Source organism: Ailuropoda melanoleuca, chromosome 7, assembly GCF_002007445.2.
Source record: "Ailuropoda melanoleuca isolate Jingjing chromosome 7, ASM200744v2, whole genome shotgun sequence".
NCBI classification, from domain to species: domain Eukaryota; kingdom Metazoa; phylum Chordata; class Mammalia; order Carnivora; family Ursidae; genus Ailuropoda; species Ailuropoda melanoleuca.
Genome location: NC_048224.1, coordinates 138,950,957 through 138,964,305, shown reverse-complemented (window position 1 = coordinate 138,964,305; position 13,349 = coordinate 138,950,957). Strand labels below are relative to the sequence as shown.

The following is a 13,349-nucleotide window of genomic DNA, read 5'->3' as shown; positions in this document are numbered from 1 at the left end:
TTTTTTTTTTTTTTTTTAAGATTTTATATATTTGACAGCACAAGCAGGGGGAGCAGCAGGCAGAGGGAGAAGCAGGCTCCCCGCTCAGCAGGGAGTCCGATGTGGGGCTCAGTCTCAGGACTCTGAGATCATGACCTGAGCCGAAGGCAGACGCCTCACCGACTGAGCCACCCGGACGCCCCTAAATAAAATCTTTTTAAAAAACATATAGAAATGACATTTTCTACATAACAGAAAATAGGCATAAAGTTGGAAGACTGTGCGGGGCGCCTGTGTGGCTCAGTTGTTATGCGTCTGCCTTCGGCTCAGGGCGTGATCCTGGTGTTCCGGGATCGAGCCCCACGTCAGGCTCCTCTGCTATGAGCCTGCTGTTTCTTCTCCCACTCCCCCAGCTTGTGTTCCCTCTCTCGCTAGCTGTCTTTCTATCAAATAAATAACTAAAATCTTTAAAAAAAAAACAAAACAAAAAGTTGGAAGACTGTGAAAATAATTGAAATTCACATCAGAGATAAAAGGCTAATTTCTTTCATGTAAAAATACTTCCTCCGAATCGACAAGGAGCGCCCTACCAGTCGTGGGTGTGGTGATTACTGACTGTTGACATGAATGGCTCCTGAACACGTGAGGAGACCCTCAGGCTCCCTCGGAGGAGAGAAGTACACGTTAAACCTCGGGGAGAAAGCTGTTGTTAGCCACTACGTTGCCAACATCCAGAAGCGTGCCCGCTGCAAGGTCAGGGCTCGGTCAGGGCTCGGTCAGGCTCAGACCGGCGCACCCTCCGTGGGGGCAGCGTCTGATCTGCAGCTCAGAAACGGACTGGCACGTGTGTCACCACAGACGGAAGAGGGCGTGAGGAGGGGCTGTGTGTGCAGCGTGCTGCGTTCAGGAGGGGGTGCAGATGTGTCTGGGATCCGGGTGTCCTGTCTCTAACAGAGGCGTGAACACAGCATCGTCCATTCACATGGTCGTCTTTCCCAGATGCACACGGGTCCCCGTCGCAGTCTTGGGGGTCATTAGGTGGGATCCTCTCCATGTTGCAAAGCAAGCCAGAGGCACAGAGGCTCATTGCCTTGCCCACGGCCACACAGCTGAAAAGTCACTTTGTTCACCAGGCTTACTTATTCAGTAAATATCCAGTGGTCACGGTTCCTAGGATGATTGCCTTTCTGGGGCCCCGGGCGGGGCTGGAGGTGGCCCCTCACTTGAGAAGGTGCGTTGAGCTGCAGTGCGTTGGCCATGGAGCGGAGCCCTGGTTCCGGGGCCAGAGGGGCAGGGGCTGGAGTCCTGTCCCCTCACCGGCTGCGTGGTGTCCAGTACATGTTGTGCTTCTGGTCTTGGACCATTTTTTTCTGCTGAAAAGTAGAAAATACTTCAGGGAGCCTGGTTTTGTGTGCCAGTGCCCTCAGCCCCTGGGGCTACAGGAGCGTGCCCCCAAATGCCTCGTGCTTGGAATGTGACATTTGTCTCTGGGGGTTGCCTGTGCCCCCATGTCCCCCACCCCAGCCCAGCCCCCTGCCTGTGTTTGCACCTGTTCTGTTGCTTCCCAAACGCTTCTTAGAGAGTTCCTCATTCATGTGTTTTTGACAGGTTTTCTTGCTGCCCCAGGGGAAGGGATAAGGTAGGAACCCAAGTTTCTGGTTATGTAGAAAACACCAAGCTAGCTTACCCTTGCCCTAGAAAAGCAGAGGCTTTTTTTGTGTTTGGGGGTTTTGTTTTGAATTATGTAACAGAAATCGTGACATTGTTTATTTCTTTTTTCTCTCTAACCAGAAAACGGGGTCAGTCAGCCTTTGTGACTAGCTAAGTTACTAGAATGAGTTTGGGAGCTAAAACGAAAGGCCCCCGTGGGGGGCCCGACCTGCTGACCGGCTCACCTCGTGTTTCTGCAGATGAACGTGTCACCAGCTTCTCTCGCCAATCTGTATGAAGAGGATTTTAAACAAGACATGGCAGCCTTGAAGGTGAAGGGCGTTGCTGAGTCTTCTCACAGCGAGGGGGGGACGTGAGCACTGAAAGCCGGTGTGGCCGACTGACGCCTTTCACCCGTGGAAGGTCATCTCTCCTTTGCTTTCCATCAGGTTCTCCCCCCGACTGTGTACTTGAGGGTAACTGAAAACATTCCTCAGATCATTTCTTTCATCGAAGGAATCATTGCTAACGGGCACGCTTATTCGACAGCACAAGGTAGGGGTTCCGTTACTTCCACTGATCCTTGGGTAAATACCAGTGGGATTTTGAGAAACTGGACATGTGCTTGCGAGTTGTTGGAGCTTGCCGAATGATCTACCGTCTTTATGGCTTCGCTGCGTTATCCCACCAAGGTGCTGGACAGTTCCCTAACGCATCCGGTCCTCTGCCCCCTGCCGCCTGGTCTCCCGCTGGCCGCTCCCTGCCTGGGGTTGTCCCTTTGGCCTCCGTCACGCACTGCTGACTGGTGACAGACTGTGCCTGCCCCTGGCTGGGCCTGGTCGCGTCCCTCTGGCACACTTCACTGCTGACGGCTTAGGAGACCCTGCTCTGGCCTGCCATTTGCTGCCACCCCTGTGGCCCAGAGCCACGCCTCCCGCTTTCCAGCCCTTTCCACCCAAGTCCCACCTTGCCGCACACCCCGACCGAGCTTCCTCCCTCCCGGGACGTTTCTTCTCCGCTCGGGGCTGAAAGCGGACTCTAGCCCATCTCTGGTGCCTGTGCTGTGCCCATTGGCCGCGGGCATGTGCCGCCCCAGCTTGCTGTTCATGCTCTCATGTTCCGTCGCTGCTGGGATCATAAAAACCTTTCGTTTTCAGTGAATGACCCACTAACATCCCAGCCCAGAGTTGGGATACGTGCTTCTTGTAATGCTTGTTGCAAGTAAACAGCAAAGTATAAAGCCTGATAACAGACACGGTTTCTCCGGGTTACTGGCAGTAAGCTCCCTCCTTTCAGAGGTCCTACCTGCGTGCCAAGATGCCTGCGAGGGACCCCAGGTCCGCAGATGCGGGTGCTGTCTTTCTCAGTCACCTGTGCATACACCAGAGTTTGCAGTTTCCTTGCTTTACCGTATTTGCTATATTTAGATTTTGTCTCCAAGAAAAACTTGTTTTTAAGGGGATTGGGTGACTGAACTGGAGTTTTCCCTGAAAATACAGGCATTTTCCCACTGCCATGAAACACGAAATGGGACGAGCAGCCCAGGGTAACGCTCACGGGGCAGAGGGCCAGACTTAGCAATAGATTTCACTGCTTTATTGCTTTATTATGATGCTTTATTGTAAGTTTAATACTGATAATGTAAATATAATCAAAATAAGGTGACATTAACACAAACGCCATTAATTTGGACTTTGTGACAATTCCATAAAAGCTGGGTTGTGATTTGAATTTTGAACTCCTTGTTCAGCAAATTGCTAATGTGAACAGAGGTGGGGAGAAACGTGTCCTCCGTGAAAGAGCGTTTTCACAGTGCGCTCAGGCCGGACTCCTGGGACAGCCGCTCCCCCCGGCTCCTTCCCAGCGTACTCAGAGCTTGCGCGTGAGCTCTGGGTGACGAGGACGGCCCCGGGGTCCCGCTCCTCAGTCGGAGGGCTTGAGGGCGGAGCAGACTGTCTGGGCTGAGAGCGCAGAGCTGTGTGCGGGCGTGTGGTGATTGCTCGCCGAAACGGACCATCCCAGCGTTGGACGCGGATCTTACACTTGGGTTCTCAGTTCCAGCCCTGGATGTTCATGGTGTGTCCACATGCATGCTCTCATAGAACAGCGGTGCTGGCGTTCATCCTGACTTAGAGATGGGACACAGGGGCCACGTGAAGACCAGATGCCATATCCTGTGTTTAAACGCTCACTACTTGTTAGCTCCTGCACGTACATAGACGCTGATATTTAAGACTGAGAAATGAATTCTTTTTTTCTTAATTTTCAGTAATTGTTCATATTCTTTTTTGAACTGATTTTTCTTTTTTTTTTTATTTAAATTTTGCGTGTTAACATACAGTGCAATGTTGGTTTCTGGGGTGGAATTCGGTGATTTCAGAGAAATGATGAATTCTTCATGACCTTTATAAAACAGGCAACGTGTACTTCGACCTGCGGTCGATAGGAGACAAGTATGGCAAGCTGGTCGGTGCGGTCCCCAGTCCGGTTGGAGAGCCAGGTGGGTGGACCCCAGCCTCCCGCCTCAGGTCCGGGGTCTGAAGCACAGGCTCAGCGTCTCAGGCCCGGGAATGGTGCCAGGCCGTGCATCCCAGCTGTGTTCTAAATGTAACTCGTGGGGCGCCTGGGTGGCACAGCTGTTAAGCGTCTGCCTTCGGCCCAGGGCGTGATCCCGGCGTTATGGGATCGAGCCCCACATCAGGCTCCTCTGCTATGAGCCTGCTTCTTCCTCTCCCACTCCCCCTGCTTGTGTTCCCTCTCTCACTGGCTGTCTCTATCTCTGTCAAATAANGTCTCAGGCCCGGGAATGGTGCCAGGCCGTGCATCCCAGCTGTGTTCTAAATGTAACTCGTTTCCAAAGAGAGGAAGCTTGGGAGTGTGACCGCCACTGGGCAGGTTATCAGTCTCCTCCTGCCAGCCCGGTCCTCCGCTCTTCTCCCTGCGGAGGGCACTTTTGCTGGGTCACGGGCTTCCCACGGACACACACGCATGCTGTCACCTTTTAATGCTCTTCGCCATCTTGCTGTCATACTCAGGTCCAACTATATTGTGCCGTATAGTAAATCCCTGTAGGTATTTTACCATATATTACAATCCCGGTGTATTTTAATTTATTCCTACATTCTCTCCTGTTCCAGTGATTGTTAGATTGAAGTTATTTTTATGGAGAAGAAGTACGTATATAGAAGTAAATTTAAAATGTTTTTTTAAAAAATTTTAAAAATAATTTTAAATTAGGGGCGCCTGGGTGGCACAGCGGTTAAGCGTCTGCCTTCAACTCAGGGCGTGATCCCGGCGTTATGGGATCGAGCCCCACATCAGGCTCTTCCGCTATGAGCCTGCTTCTTCCTCTCCCACTCCCCCTGCTTGTGTTCCCTCTCTCGCTGGCTGTCTCTGTCTCTGTCAAATAAATAAATAAAATCTTAAAATAAATAAATAAATAAATAATAAAAATAATTTTAAATTAAAAAAATACTATTTAAGAGAGCCCAATAAAGATAAGCAAAAACTCAAAAGACAAATTGTCCAAGTAATTTGTCTTTAGCCATTATCTTCTCTATAAATGATGCCATTTATTTTTCCATTTCTTATTTTTTAAAGATTTTATTTATTTGACAGAGCGAGCGCACGAGCCGGGGGAGCGGCAGGCAGAGGGAGAAGCAGGCTCCCCGCTGAGCAAGGAGGCCGACGCGGGGCCTCCCGAGGACCCCGGGATCATGACCTGGGCTGAAGGTCTGAAAGCAGACACTTAACCCAGTGAGCCACCCAGGTGCCCCCACGATGCCGTTTACATTTAATTACTAACAGTATTATTTCCTCAGAAGTGGTGTTTGTTACTCTTACTCATAAGTACCCTGCTCCCTCCTGAAAGACCAGAACCGAGAACCGCTAGACTGCCCACGCGTGTGGGTTTGCTGCTGTGCCCTGGGAAAGCAGGGACACGTTCTAGCATCAGTAATGCTTTTGTGTTTTAATAGATTTTAGGGGACGCCTGGGTGGCACAGTCGGTCAAGCGTCCAACTCTTGGTTTCGGCTCAGGGCTGATCTCAGGGTCATGAGATCGCGCCCTTTGTCAGGCTGCTTGCTCAGCAGGGAGTCTGTTTGAGAGTCTCTCTCTCCTTCTCCCCCTTCCTCCACTCTCTCTCTCTCTCAAATAAATAAATCTTTAAAAAACAATAGACTTTATTTTAGGGCACTTGTGGGTTCACAGCAAAGTTGAGGGGAAGGAGCAGCTATTTCCCACATTCCCCTGATCCATCTCACGCACAGCCTTCCCTGTTCTGAATGTCACGCACCAGAATGGGACATCTGTCACAGCGGGTGCACCTGTATGGACACATCTCCCCCCGAATCCAGCACACGTGTGGTGCTGTGTGTTCTGTGGGTCGGATAAGTGTGTAATGCCACATGTCCCACACAGTCGCTTCACTGCCCTCTGACCACCCCTGTGCTCCAGCTGCTCAAACTCCCTCCCTCACCCCTGCAGCCCATGGTCTTTTACTGTCTGCATAGTATTGCCTTTTCTAGAATGCCGTCAGGTTAGAATCGTACAGTGTGCGGCCTTTTCAGACTGGCTTTTTTCATTTAATACACATTTAAGTGAATATGTGCATTGAAGCCACCAGGTCCCACCAGGACCCAGGCAAGGGCAGAGCCCCTTGGGGACAGGGGATGCAGCCACTGTCCGTGTCTCTTTATGACTTGATAGCTCATTTCCTTTTAGTGCTGAGTAATATTCCCTTGTCTGGATACAGCACCATGTGTATTCGCTCACCTGTCAGGGCATCGTGGCTGCTTACGTTTTGGAACAGAGAGCCCAGCACTGGCTCGTACAGTGCGTACCATCACTTCACCCTCTTCTGGGTTCTCTTGCTCCTTGAATGTCACTGACACTCTGGTAACTTTTTTCTCTGTGTAATTGTCTTTTGGGGGAGAAGTTGCTCTGAAACTCATTTGCTGGCACACCTAGCTTTCTCAGGAGGAGAGTAAGGAAGGCAGACAGCTCAGCTCAGTGCATCCCTAGGAAGAAGGGTCTGTGTTTGCTAGGTGGAATCTCGACTGTTCTGCTTGCTGAAACCGGTCTCACCTCCGTGCTGAGACCTCCTGCTCCGGCGTGTCTTAGATAAAGGTGTGGGGTGGTCCGTCTGGCCGTCACATGGGGGTAAGGGGAGTGCGAGGTCACACACAGGAAGGAGCAGCGTCTTTGGGATGTCTTGGCCATGCTGCGTGGGTTTGCCTGTTGTAGATTCTCGCCCCTGATCGATCATTTGCTGTTGGCAGTTGACTCTGACAAGCGGCATGCCAGCGACTTTGCCCTGTGGAAGGCAGCCAAGCCCCAGGAGGTGTTCTGGGCCTCTCCTTGGGGAAAGGGAAGACCCGGTTGGCACATCGAATGTTCCACCATCTCAAGGTAAGGTTTTGTGTTCTGTGCAAGTTCACGCAGTGCCGCACTTGGCCAGCAGAGGGGGCGGGTGTGAGTAGTAGCCATGCGGCGGAGGGGGGGCCGGGGGCGGGGTGGTCTTTTTCCTTTTTCATTAAGTTTTTAGTTTTACTTCCAGTGTAGTTAACACACGTATTGTATTAGTATCGTATTGTTTCAGGTGTACAGCATCGTGCTGGCGCGCACTCCTTAATCCCCGTCCCCAACGTCCCCTGCCCCCCACGCACCTCCCCTCGGGTGACCCTCAGTGTGTTCTCTGTACTTAAGAATCTGCTTCTTGGTTTGCCTCTCCCCTTTTTTTTTTCTTCGTTTGTTTTGTTTCTTAAACTCCACATAGGAGTGAAGTCGTATGGTATTTGTCTTTCTCTGGTTTATTCGCTCACCATTATGCTCTCTAGCTCCATCCACGTTGTTGCAAATGGCAAGAGTCGTTCATGTTTATGGCCGAGTGCTATTCCATTGTATTTACTACGTCGTCTTTATCCATTCTTCTGTCAGTGGACGCTTGCGCTGCTTCCAGAGTTTGGCTAAGTGTGGGGCGCCTAGGTGGCTCAGTTTGTTAAGCGTCTGCCTTCAGCTCAGGTCATGATCCCTGGGTCCTGGGATCGAGCCCCGCATCGGGCTCCCTGCTCAGCTGGGCGTTTGCTGCTCCCTCTGCCCCTGCCTGCCACTCCACCTGCTTGTGCTCTCTCTCCCTCTCTCTGTCTCAAAAAACAACAACAACACAACAACAACAAAACAAAACCCAGAAGTGCAATTGCTGGGTCATAGGGTAGCTCTATTTTTAACTTTTTGAGGAAACCCCGTGCAGTTTTCCAGAGTGGCTGCACCAGCTTGCATTCCTGCCCACAGTGCAGGAGGGTTCCCCTTTCTCCACATCCTTGCCAACACTGTTTCTCGTGGTGTTGATTTTAGCCATTCTGACAGGTGTGGTTTGGTTCTGATTTGCATTCCCCTGATGATGAGTGATGTTGAGCACCCTTTCATATCTGTGTCTTCTCTGGAGAAATGTCTGTTCCTGTCTTCTGCCCATTTTTTAATCGGATTATTTGCTTTTGGAACGTTGAGTTGTATCAGTTCTTTATATATCTTGGATACTAACCCTGTATTGGGTATGTCATTTGCAGATATCTTCTCCCGTTCTGTAGGTTGTCTGTTATTTTTGTTGATTGCTTCCTTTCTGTGCAGAAACTTATTTTGATGAAATCCCAATATTTTATTTTTGCTTTTGTTTCTCTTGCCTGTGGAGACATATCTTGAAAGATGTTGCTATGGAGGGTGTCAAGGAAATTACTGCCTGAGCTCTCTTCTAGGATTTTGATGGATTCCTTTCTCACATTTAGGTCTTTAATCCATTTTGAGTTTATTTTTGTGTGTGCCATAAGAGGGTGGTCTGGTTTCATTTGCGTGTTGTCGTCCAGTTTTCCCAACACCATCTGTCGGAGAGACTGTCCTTTTCCCATTGTATATTCTTTTCTGCTTTGTCGAAGATTGACCATATAATTGGGGGTTTATTTATGGGTTTTCCGTTCTGTTCCATTGATCTGTGGTGTCTACTATGCCAGTACCATACTGTTTTGATTATGACAAATAATATAACTTGAAGTCTGGAATTGTGATACCTCCAGTTTTGTTTTTCTTTTTCAAGATTACTTTGGTTATTTGGGTCCTTTTGTGGTTCCATACAAATTTTAGAATTCTTTATTCTTTATTGTTTATTCTGTGAAAAATGCTGTTGGTATTTTGATAGGGATTGCATTAAATGTGTAGATTGCTTTGGGTAGTATGGACACTTTAACAATATTTGTTCTTCAGTCCATGAGCATTGAATGTCTTCTGTTTCTTTATATCATCTTGAATTTCTTTCATCAGTGTTTTATAGTTTTCAGAGTACAGGTCTTTCACCTTTTTGGTTAAATTTATTCCTAGGTATCTTATTATTTTTGGTGCAGTTGTAAATGAGATTGTTTTCTTAATTTCACTTTCTGCTGTTTCGTTATTAGTGTATAGAAATGCAAGAGAGTTCTGTACATTGTTTTTGTATCCTTTGACTTTACTGAATTCATTTATCAATTCTAACAGTGTTTTGGTGGCGTGTCCCGGGTTTTCTATATATGTTATCACGGCATCTGCAAACAGAGATCTACTTCCTCCTTACCAGTTCGGATGCCCGTATTGCTGTATGTTGTCTGCTTGCTGAGTCTGACTTTCCAGTACGGTGTTGAATCAAAGTGGTGAGAGGGGACATCGCTGTCTTGTTCCTGACCTTAGGGGGAGAGCTCACAGTTTTTCCCTACTGAGTATGGTGTTAGCTGTGGGTTTTTCGTATATGGTCTTTATTATACTTTATTATACTGAGGTGAGTTCCCTCTAGACCTACTGTGCAGAGGGTTTTTATCATGAGTGGGTGTTGTACTTCATCAGAAGCTTTTCCTGCATCTTTTGAAGTAATCATATGGTTTTTCTCCTTTTTTTAAAAAAATTAATGTGATGTATCACATTGATGGGTTTGCAAATACTGAACCACTCTTGAATCCCACTTGATCCTGGTGAATGATTTTTTTAATGTATTGGATTTGGTTTGCTAATATTTTGTTGAGGATTTTTTTGCGCCTGTGTTTTCAGAGATACTGGCTCATAGCTCTCTTTTTAGTGGTGTCTTTATCTGCTTTTGGTATCAGGGTGATGCTGGCCTCATAAAGTGAGTTTAGAAGTTTCCTTTCCTCTTCTATTTTTTGGAACAGTTTGAGAAGAACAGGTATTAACTCTTCTTTAAATATTTGGTGGATTTCCCCTGTGAAGGCTCTGGTCCTGGACTTTTGCTTGTTGGGAGTTTTTTGATTACTGATTCAGTTTCATTGCTGGTGATTGGTTTGTTCAGATTTTTTCTTTCTTTCTCCTTCAGGTTTGGTAGATTATATGTTTCTAGGAATTTATCCATTTCTCCTGAATTGTCTGGTTTGTTATATAGGTTTTCATAGTATTCTCTTACAGTTGTATTTCTGTGGTGTTGGTTGTTCTCCTTTTTCATTCGTGATTTTGTTAATTTGGGTCCTCTCTCTCTCTCTCTCTCTCTTTTTTAAGTAAATTCTGTGCCCATCATGGGACTTGAACTCACAACCCCAAAATCAGGAGTCTCATGCTCTACGTACTGAGCCAGCCAGGCGCCCCAGTCCCTCCCACCCCTTTTTGATGAGTCTGGCTAAAGGTTTTATCAGTTTTGTTCCTCTTTTCAAAGAATCAGCTCCTGATTTCACCGATCTGTTCTTTTGTTTCTTTTCAGATTCTAGATCACTTATTGCTGCTCTAATCTTTATTGTTTCCTTCCTTCTGCTGGTTTGGGTTTTGTTTGTTCTTTTTCTAGCTCCTTTAAGTGTAAGGTAAGGTGGTTTGAGGATTTTCTTGCTTCTTGAGGCGGGCCTGTGTTGCTGGAAACCTTCCTCTCAGAACTGCTTCTGCCGCACCTCAGAGATTTTGGGCCATTGTGTTTTCATTTATTCATTCCCTCCCTCCCTCCCTCCCTTCCTCCTTTTTCCGTGTGTGTGTGTTCATTTTCTTTTGTTTCCATGTAATGTCTCTGATTTCCTGGTTGAGCTGTTCACTGTTAAGTAGCATGCTATTTAACTTCCGTATGTTTGTGCGCTCTCTGTGTTTTTTCTTGTGGTTGATTTCTAGTTTCATAGTGTTGTGGTCAGAAAAGATACATGGTATGACTTTGATCTTTTTCAGCTTGTTGAGACTTGTTTTGTGGCCTAATATGTGATCTATTCTGGAGAACGTCCTGTGTGCACTTGAAAAGAGTGTGTGTTCTGCTGTTTTAGGACGGAATGTTCTAATTGTATCTGTTAAATCCATCTGGTCCATTGCTGTGAGTGGGGTGTTAAAGTCCCCTACTGTTGTACTACTGTCAGTTAGTTCCTTTATGTTTGTTAGTGACTGGGGCAGGCATTTGGGTGCTCCTGTGTCGGGTTCGTAAATATTTACAATGGTTATATCTTCTGGTTGGAGTGTCCCTTTTATTATTACATAGGGCCCTTTGTCTCTTGTTACAGGCTTTGTTTTAAAGTCTTTTTTGTCCAATGTAAGTATTGCTACCTGGCTTGCTTTTGACATCCATTTATATCACATATGCTTCTTCATCCCTCACTTTCAGTGTGCAGGTGTCTTCAGGTCTGAAATGAGATCCTGTAGACATCGTACGGATGGGTCTTGCTGTTTTGTCCACTCTGTCACCGTGTGTCTTTTGATTGCAGCATTTAGTCCGTTTACATTCAAAGTAATTATTGGTCGATAAGTATTTTTGCCATTTTGCTATTTGTCTTGTGGTTGTTTCTGTAGTTCTTCTCTTATCCTTCTCTTTCTCTCTTCCATGGTTTGCTGGCTTTCTTTAGTGATATACTTGGATTTCTTTCTTTATTGTTTGCATATCTATTACTGGTTTTTGATTTGTGGTTACCATTAGGTTTGTATATAATTTCTTCTGCATATAGCAGTCAGTATTAAGTTGCTGATCCCTTAAGCTGGAACCCATTCTTTACTCCTCCCCACGGTTTACCTATATGGTGTCATACTTTACTTCCTTTTAGTTTGTGAATCCCTTCACTGATTTTTTACAGGTATACTTATTTTTACTGCTTTTGTGCTTCCTCCTTTTCATCCTCTTAGTTATGGTCTTTCCTTTCTACTTGGGGAGTCCCCTTTAATATTTCTTACAGGGCTCATTTAGTGCTCTGAACTCCTTTAGTATTCATTTGTCTGAGAAACTCTTTCTCTCTTTATTCTGAATGACAACCCTGCTGGCTAGAGTATTCTTAGCTGCAGGTTTTTTTGTTTCACCACTTTTTTTTTTTTTTAAGGTTTTATTTATTTATTTGACAGAGATAGAGACAGCCAGCCAGAGAGGGAACACAAGCAGGGGGAGTGGGAGAGGAAGAAGCAGGCTTCTAGCGGAAGAGCCTGATGTGGGGCTAGATCCCATAATGCCGGGATCACGCCCTGAGCCAAAGGCAGACGCTTAACTGCTGTGCCACCCAGGCGCCCCACCACTTTTTTTTTTTATTTTTATTTTTTTGACAGAGAAAGAGCACGAGCAGGGGGAGCAGCAGTGGGGGAGGGAGAAGCAGACTCCCTGTCTGGGCTCGATCCCAGGACCCAGGGATCATGACCTGAGCCGAAGGCAGATGCTTAAGTGACTGAGCCACCCAGGCGTCCCTCTTTAAGCACTTTGACTATATCATGCCACTCTCTGGCCTTCAAAGTTTCTGCTGAAAAATTCGCTGATAGCCTTTGGGGTTTCCCTTGTGTGTATCCGTCTTCTTTTCTCTTGCTGCTTTAAATTCCCCCCCCTTTTGTTAAAGATTTATTTATTTTAGAGAGGGAGAGGGTGTGTGAGTGCGGGGAGGGGCAGAGGGAGTGAATCTTCAGGCAGACTCCACACTGAGTGCAGAGCCTGATATGGGGCTTGATCCCATGACCCTGAGATCATGACCTCACCCCAAACCAAGAGTCGGACGCTCAGCTAACTGAGCTGCCCAGGCGTCCCCCAGTTTTTTTCTTTATCACTGTCTTTTGCCGTTTTAGTTACTGTATGTCTTGGTGTGGACCTCCTTGTGTTGATTTTCTTGGGGGAAGCTCTGTGCCTCCTGCATCTGGATATCTGTTTCCTTCCCTAGATTCAGGAAATTTTTGGCTATTATTTCTTCAAATAAATTTTCTGACCCCTTTTCTCTCTCTTTTTCTGGGATCCCTATAACATGCATGTCGTTATGCTTGATGGAGTCACTGAATTCCCAAAGTCTATTCTCATTTTGCATAATTTTTTTTTTCTCTCACCAGCTCAGCTTGATTACTTTCCATTACTCCATCTTCCAGGTCATTAATTAGCCCTTCCGCTTCCTCTAGCCTGCTATATATATTCCACCCAGTATATTTTTAATTCCATTTAATGTGTTCTTCGTCTCTGCTTTTTTTCTCTCTCTGTTAAGGGTCTCACTGACAGCCTCCACTCTTTTCTCGAAAAGTCCAGTGAGTGTCTTTACGATCATTACTTTAAGTTCTCTTTCAGGTAAAATACTTCTGTCTGTGTCACTTGAGTGTGTTGCTGTGGTTTTGTCCTGTTCTTTCATTTGGGACGTACTCCTCTGACTCCTCATTTTGTCTAACTCTCTGTTTCTGTGTGTTGGGAAAGTCAGCTGTATCTCTTGCTCTTGAAGTAGTGGGTAGGGCGCAGACTTTTGACAAGGGGCACTGGCCCTTTGCCACAGGGGACGCGCAGCTGCTA

General features: G+C 46.8%; 1 protein-coding gene across 3 annotated transcripts in view; it reads left to right on the top strand.

Annotated features, from left to right (window-relative positions):
• CARS2 (cysteinyl-tRNA synthetase 2, mitochondrial) overlaps positions 1–13,349 on the top strand; it is a 41,718-nt gene that overhangs the window by 8,782 nt on the left and 19,587 nt on the right. For 2 of the 3 annotated variants that reach the window (XM_034665475.1, XM_034665476.1), the window contains exons 5-8: positions 1,890–1,961; positions 2,079–2,184; positions 4,046–4,129; positions 6,910–7,039. In XM_034665475.1, the coding sequence (XP_034521366.1) occupies positions 1,890–1,961; positions 2,079–2,184; positions 4,046–4,129; positions 6,910–7,039 (392 nt within the window). Of the gene's footprint in view, positions 1–1,770; positions 1,962–2,078; positions 2,185–4,045; positions 4,130–6,909; positions 7,040–13,349 lie in introns of all 3 variants that reach the window. The other variant, XM_034665477.1, reaches the window with a different exon arrangement.